The sequence below is a fragment of the Mandrillus leucophaeus genome, unplaced genomic scaffold (assembly GCF_000951045.1).
Source record: "Mandrillus leucophaeus isolate KB7577 unplaced genomic scaffold, Mleu.le_1.0 Scaffold1247, whole genome shotgun sequence".
NCBI lineage: Eukaryota > Metazoa > Chordata > Mammalia > Primates > Cercopithecidae > Mandrillus > Mandrillus leucophaeus.
In genome coordinates, this window is record NW_012100843.1 from 394,965 (window position 1) to 402,894 (window position 7,930).

The following is a 7,930-nucleotide window of genomic DNA, read 5'->3' on the forward strand; positions in this document are numbered from 1 at the left end:
TTGGTTATTTGTTACTCTCTGTTCCTCCCTCTAGGATATGAGCCTAGTGAGGGCAGGGGCCTGGGATCCCAGGGTCTGAAGCAGGGTCTGCTGCAGACACCACCAGCCATGTGCTAACCAAGGGGCCCCACGCAGCCCTCTGCAGGCCCCTGCAGGTGAGGGTTTCTCTTCAGTCTCATGACAGCCGTATGGGGCCAGTGGGTTCTGTAATAGATGAACGACCTGGGAGGCTCAGAGAAATGAGGCAGGTTGCCCCAGTTGGGAGGACCACAGGGTAGTCCCCATGGAAATGCCTGCTGAATGTAATTGAAGCGAATTTGATTGCACCCGAGTTCTGACAGCAATTCTCTGACACCAACTGGGTGTCCTACAATTAAGTCTAGTTCTGACACCAACCACCCAGATACTGCAGACCCCACAGGGGAAGGGCTCAGCCCCAAGAAGACCATCCCTACCTCAGACACCAGCTGCAAGTGGGGTCCCCAGGCTACCCTCACATCTGTCTGATTTGGTTACAAATTCTGGAGCTCTCGCCACCCTCCTTCAGGTTTAATACTTTGCTAGAATGACTCGTAGAACTCACGGAAAGTGCTATGCTCACGATTCCCGTTTTATCTTATGATCAAGGTGACAACTCAGGAACAGCCAAATGGAAGAGACTCATGGGGTGAGATCGGGAAAGGTCTCAAGGGCAGGGAAATCCACTGGTAATATTCTTTTCTCTGTCCCCCTACATTTGTCTTGCTGCCAGTATACTGATTTGTTCACCAACCAGGGCACTCCTGAAACTCATTGTTCAAGGGTTTTATTGGGGTTTTATTACAGAGAAATGATTGATTAATTTATTGATCACTGGTGAGAAGATTTAATTCAATCTCCAGCCCCTCTCCTCACCCTGGATGGCAGGTGGTGGGTGGGGCTGGACATTCCAACCCTCTAGTCTTCAGGGCTGGTGTTTCCTGGCATGCCAGCCCCCTCGTTGAAACTAAGAACCCAGTGAGTGGCCTCATTAGTGCAGCTAAGATGTGGTATGGTGGAGAGGTCTCCTTATGCATAGCAAAGGTCATTTCTAGTGCTTAGGATGTTCCAAGAATTTTTTGGATCTCTGCCAGGAACCGGGAGTAAAGACCGGATTAATTATTTGTTATATCATAGGCCTAACATTTTAGGTTCCCAATCCACTCTTCCCCAGCAAACAATACTGCCAAAGGGCCCTTGGGGAGGCTGGCAGTGTGTGGCATGGTGCGGTCACTTGTTAGAAGTGAGGCTGCAAGAGACATCGTTTATGATAAAACAAGACTGAAGTGAGGGCTGGCACAGCCTCTGGAAACTTCCACAGACTGGCTGTCAGCAGGGACCTCTGATGGTAGCGTGGCACCTGCAGGCTGAGACAAGACTATGCCAGAGGCAGGCCAGGGCCGAGGGGCCTGTGCCCACACCTGGGCCTCACAGCTCATCACCAGCATGGGTGTGTGGGGCCGTCCGTCTGCAGGGCTGCAGCTGGGAGACCTGGCACCTGCAGGCTGAGACAAGACTATATGGGAGACAGGCCAGGCAGAGGGGGCATCTCTGCCTCTGTGCCCACGCCCAGGCCTCACAGCCCATTATGAGCGTGGGTGTGTGGGGCCATCCGTCTACAGGGCTGCAGCTGGGAGACCTGCTAGAGGCGTCTGTCTGGTGCTTCCTGTGGAACATTTTTATGAACAAGCTGGATGAAGATGCAGGAGGCCTGTTTATCAAATTTATAGGAACTGCAAAGTTGGGAGGCAGAGCTAGTAAGTTGATGGCAGAGTCAAGATGTTTAAATATTTCATCAGGATGAAATTAACAGGATCACATCTGCATCATAGAATTGCAGTATTGCGAGGCATTTTCAGATCATCTGGTCGGAAGCATATATCTTACCATGAGTAAGATCCAGAGAGTTTCCATATTTTGGCCAAGGTTGTACAGCAAGTCATCCTCACCTGTAAGGCTCAGAAACACCTTGACCTCGTCACATCTGCAGACAGGCCTCGCCAGAACCAGGTCCTCCCTCTCATGTCTGCATTTTCCCCACGTCCCATGGCAGCACCCTGGCAGAGTGACGCCATCTCAACCTGTGTCAGCGTCTGTGTCTCTTCTCTGCTCGTGTTCTGTCTTGGAGCCGTGGTCCACTAGAATGTCTGCTGTTTCTGCAGAGTCTCTCCAATAATTGTGTCCATGGGAACACCAACCGGAAGCCCACCACAGGGACACCTCTGACACTGACCGTCTCTGCACTGTGGATTTCAGCCCTGACACACCTGTGGCAGCTGAGGCTTCACGTGTGTGTAACCTTAATTCATGTCCCACTAGACTGTAAGCTCCTTGGGCAGTGAGGGGCTCCTTGTTCCAGCTACGGCGTCGCAGGGCCTAGTATGGGTGGACACACCGCACCTGCAAGCTGGAGAGGGAGGGAAGGAGCAGGAGGGGTTGCTCTGAGGGGTCGATGTGGGACCATCTCACTGAATCCACACGACAGCCCTAGGTGAGTGCTAGGACCACCTCATGGGAGCATGCTGGGGCTGAAGGCGTCAGTACATTTGCCCACATAGAGGTTTGGATCTTGACCCATCCAGCTGGGCTGTCTGAGCCTCCATCCATCTGGGTCATGCTGTGATGAGGCACCTGGGTGTCAGCCTGCGAGGGAATGGGTGGATGCCTCAGCCTGGCTGGAGAAGCTGAATATCACACATCCCATTCCTCTAGCCTGGAGCCAGCAACTGCTTGGTGTTTGTCATTCCTCTGCCAGGGCAATGGTTCCAACCTCAGAGATGGTTCTGCAGAAAGGATCAGGGTGGAGAGAAGTGCCTCTGAGGGTTTAGGGGTGTGCTCTGCACCCACAGCAGGTGTGCACAGCCTCAGATGGACCGTTAAAGTGTCTTGTTTACAAAGGGAAAATCGTGGCTTTGGTTGCAGTGCCCGGAACCCAGCTCCACTGGATCTCGGATATGTGCATTTTACTGGATAATATGCTGCCCTCTGCACATGGGCAAAATCAGAAAACCTCAGCTTTACAGACTTACCAGCGTGGGACAGATGCCTGCATGTGCACACACACAGGCTCATTCACACACACGAATCATTAACAGATCAATTGGCCAGCTCAGAGGCTGGGGGAAGGGACAGAACCAGGAGAAGAGAGCTCAGGGGTGGGATGGTCACCACACTGAGGGGCAGAAGGCAGGGAGGGGCTGACCCTGGGCGTGAGGGCCCCCCGCCCAGGGTTATGGTGCCCAGATTTCAGGAGCACCTACCCTGGTTAAAGGTTGGCCAAGACCAGGCCCCTTTCAACCTATACACTGGACCTGGAAGACTTCCCAAATCCATGGGTTACCTTAACGAGGCTTCTGTGATGCAGTAAGGCTGCCTCCCCGGCTCGCAACTGGCACTGCTTGTGCACACCAATTAGTGCGTCCTCGGGGACGTCGCCTTTACCGGCAGGAAAACCATGACTTGAGCTATCTTTACTGAAAGTATTAGAATTCACTTTTTGTTAAAGGTACAGAAATCATTCAGCCATAAGAATATCAAAGATATATTTAGCTAGTTTGCATTTGCTTTCAACCGATTCTAACAGAACTGATAGCCATTTGGAAGGCATGCAGCAGTCCTGAATAGAGTATTGTGTTGAATAAGCTTCAACACGCCATCACCGCACAGTCTAAATGTGCCTTTTCTTCTTATTTCAAGTTGCAACAATACAGGCCTTGTTTCACATTTCTATTTTTAACTAATGAAAATTTATTACAGGGAAATCCTAATTATACCCTTTGGAGTACGATACAATTGGAAATCCACTGGTAATATTCTTTTCTCAAAATTCCATGTAATTGCATAAGAAGCAGAGAATGTAAATTCTCTTGGAATAGTTGGTCTATAAATACAATTCTCGAATGGGCTGAGCAATCTTTCTGTTTCTTTGCACATTTTGTATTCGTTGGGATTAATCCATATTACAGCCCCTGTGAGTGAAAACCCCTTGTTAGACATAAGGCATTGTATATTCTCAGCACATCCTCAACATGGTACTAATGAATTTCCCAGGACCTTGGACAGACCATGAGGAAACATTTCTCACTTGGCAGGTGTTGGGAGGCCTGGACGGCTGGGTCTGGCCCCTAGATGACCACCTGTACCTTTTCCCGTCTGACCCCTTACTTCCTCTCCAAATGAGAAAAGTAGTATAATCTTCACCTAGCATCCAAACCTCCTGGAGGAGGCCCACTTGGGCCACATGAGCCTGCATGGTGGGAGCTGTCCTGTGCATTGGAGGACACTTCACAGCATCTTGGGTCTCCACTCCCAGGTGCTGGTAACATCTCCCCAGTTGTGGCAACCACAAATGTCTCCAGACCTTGCCAAATATCCCCTGGGGCAAAATCATCCCCAGTGGAGAACATGGCACTATTGTCAAAACCAGAGCTGGGCAGTCGTTAAAGCCATAAAATCAGATTATATTCACGACTGTTGCAAAGGAGGAAAAGAGACCAGGCTCAATTCCAAATTTGGCATGGAAAAACAGGAATTGATAGCCACGGTCAGGGTTGGGGGTCAGTGGATGGAAAATTAGCAAGAACAGACTTCAGGGATCAGGGAGTTTTGGCTGAACCAACCTCAGCAGATTCTTGCTGAGTCAGATCTAGGGGATGGCGGAGGATGAGAAATCTGATAAGGTGTCCAGGTGAGCAGAGTAAGGGAAGGGGGGGAAGACTATGGCTAATCAGTTTAGCAGTACTCTTAATGCAAAGGTGAGCATGGAAGTTCAAAATCCTAGGCCTACTGAAAAGTTCAGGGGAGCCTGGGGAGACCATGGCCCAGGAGAGACTCTTGCCTCTAGGCCAAATCAGAAAGCTCAGACAAAGGTTCAAAAAAATCACAGTTCAGATCCCAGGGTGATCTGGTTTTGAAAGGAGCAGGTAAGGCCTTTAGATGCACGTTCCTGCCATTCCTACATCTCCAGGCACTTAGGGATCTCCCAGAATGTAGGAGGCCCTAAGCCACTGCTTATGAGAGGACTGCTCTTCATGATTGCTGGCTGAGCTTGACCTAAGTGCAGCAGAAAATGAGGGAGCTCGGCTGGGCGCGGTGGCTTGCGCCTGTAATCCCTGCACTTTGGGAGGCCAAGGCGGGCGGATCACGAGGTTAGGAGATCGAGACCATCGTGGCTAACATGGTGAAACCCCGTTTCACTAAAAATGCAAAAAATTAGCCGGCCGTAGTGGCGGGAGCCCGTAGTCCCAGCTACTTGGGAGGCTGAGGCAGGAGAATGGTGTGAACCTGGGAGGCGGAGCTTGCAGTGAGCCGAGATCGCGCCACTGCACTCCAGCCTGGGCAATAGAGGGAAACCCCATCCCCAAAAAAAAAAAAAAAAAAAAAAAAAAAAAAGAAAATAAGGGAGCTCTCAAATGGGTGGTCTGATGATCCATGGGTAGGTGTGGGAGCAGGGCCAGGCCATGGAGCAGGCCCATGAGGGCTCAGCATGGTCGGACCGAGGGTGTGCCAAGCCTTCGTGGGTTGAGTCTGCCCATCCTGGAGAACAGGCTGCATCCTGAGGTGCGGGGGGCAGCTGACGGACCTGCTCCCAGGCTGGGCCAGAGCGGGAAGGAGGGGAAGCCAGACACAAGAAGAACGGTGTCTGCATTTGGCCAAACACGTTCTCCCAGCAGCAAACATTTAATTTTTTCAAAAGAATATTTCTAGATGCTTCTTAGAATCCAGTGTAGAACCATAAAGAGATCTATCCACGTGCAGTTAAAATAATGCAAGGGGGAGAGTTGGTACTTGAAAAAGGTGGGCCTCTCACATTTCTTCCATAGGAGTAGAGTCCCGCCTCCCTGCCCTTGTGGTTTGAAAGGGAGTGCTGGTCAGCTGCCCAGCCTAGCACAGTCAGCTCGTGGGGTCCCTCCCTCCCTGCCCACCCTGGGTTCCACCTTGTGCAGCTCCTGCTGCTGCCCACAGTGTCTGGGGCCTTGGCAGGGGCCACCCCTCTGCTATAGGAGGGAACTTCTCCAGGGCCCCTGGGTGATCCCATTCTCCACTGTCCTCTGTGCCTGGGGAGGGGTCCCAGCCTCCTTCTTTGTCACTGAAGTTTCCCTTTGGGGTTAGATCTCAGGACACAAATGGTTCTGTGCATAACTGTCTTCCAGGCATTCGTCCAGAACAAAGGGGCCATGAGTGAGTGAAATGATTGTTCCGATGAAAAGCCTGCTACTTACCCCTCCATGACCCCGTCTCTGCAGCGGCACCTGAGGCCTGGCTTCCCTGCCGTGGGCCGTGGGCAGCACGGGGACCTGGAGTGAGGGCCTGCCCGGGAGACACACCGGTTGGCCTCCGGGGTGTGGTTCTGCCTGCACCTGAGCTGCAGCTTCTCGCAGCCGGGCCCAGGGCTGGGACTTCAATTCCAGCCTCCCGCCCTGGACTCAGCCAAGCCCCGTGCCTGCCAGGAGCAAATGTGCCACCCTTGCTGGGGAGACCACGTCAGGCTTTGTGAAGAGTTGTCAAAGAGACTGTGTTTCTGAAAGAGTTACCTCAAGGAGGGTTTGTAAAGGTTGTAATAAGAACCAGCTGGGTCCCCATGAGTGTGTCTAACTCTCTGCATCTTGTGTCCCTGAAGGACTGAAGGCTGCGGGAGTCCCAGGCCAGAGGAGGCAAAGAGAGAGGACAAAGGCACAAGGACGCCACCCCCACAGATCCTCCTGCCCCTGGAGGAGCGTGTGACCCACTTCCGGGACATGCTGCTGGAGAGAGGGGTAAGGCGCAGCAGCTGAGGGGCTGCACTCCGGCAGCAGACCCTGGAGAACAGCAGCTGAGTGGCTGTCCCTGCCTGAGGGACGTCTCCTCCTCACTGAGTTCCTGATCAGGCTGAGTGACTGTCCTGGCCTGAGAGATGATGTGTCATCCTTACTGAGTTCCTGATCAGGCTAAGTGACCATCCCAGGGCCTGAGGGATGCCTCCCTCTTACTAAGTTCCCAGTTGTGCTGAGTGAGGGGCAGGTGCTAAGTGAGTGGAGGCCGAGGGGCAGCCAATGTGGAGAGGCGGTCCTGCTTCACCTCTGAAAGGAGAAAGGTGCCTTTGTGGTTTCTCCTGTGGGCATGAGGCCTGAGAGGCCGGCAGGTGGGGTCCACAGGGAGGCCAGGTCCTGGGTGGCCTGAGGAAGCGCGCACTGCGCAGATGGGGTTCCTGCGGGAGCTGGGCCAGGTTGCGGTGCCCGACCTCCCTGTGCAGCTTCCCCATGGGGTTGTCCATCCTACCTAGTGGGACTCGCTCCCCTAGGGATGAACGTGACTGTTTTTAAAATAAAATTAGGATATCTTCAGTGTAGCTGATTTCCAAATCTCACTTTGAATTGGGGGCCAGGGGGGATTTTATATTCAGATCCCCTTTCAATGACTATCATTTCCTGCTTTGGCTCTGGGTATAACATGAGCCAGAGGCAGTATTTCAGCCCCGCTGGATTTCCTCAGAAAGTAAGGCTGAATGCAGATGGCAGTGATGGGCCCCACGTGTGAGGATATTTATAATGAACACACAAACGGCCTTTCAGACTGAAGAGCAAGTTTCCTCTGCAGCCAGCACCCACCCCCAGGCTGCTTTCTGGCCCTCCCACAGCTGGTAACTCCCAGGGTCCTGGAGAGGGGCAGGGACGGAGCTGCCTGGAAACGCAGCTCCCTGCAGAACAGAGAGGTCTGAGCAGAACCGTTGTAAGAGTTAGGTTTGTTACATATGCAGGTTTGTTACATATGCAGGTTTGTTACATATGTACCCTTGTGCCATGTTGGTGTGCTGCACCCATCAACTCGTCATTTACATCAGGTATAAAACTCCCAATGCAATCCCTCCCCCCTCCCCCCTCCCCATGATAGGCCCCGGTGTGTGATGTTCCCCTTCCCGAGTCCAAGTGATCTC

At 52.5% G+C, this 7,930-nt stretch overlaps 1 protein-coding gene across 1 annotated transcript in view; it reads left to right on the top strand.

Moving 5' to 3' along the window:
* TCERG1L (transcription elongation regulator 1-like) overlaps positions 1 to 7,930 on the top strand; it is a 289,722-nt gene that overhangs the window by 258,857 nt on the left and 22,935 nt on the right. The window contains exon 13 of the mRNA XM_011971789.1: positions 6,638 to 6,773. Coding sequence (XP_011827179.1) covers positions 6,638 to 6,773 — 136 coding nt within the window. The remainder of the gene's footprint in view (positions 1 to 6,637; positions 6,774 to 7,930) is intronic.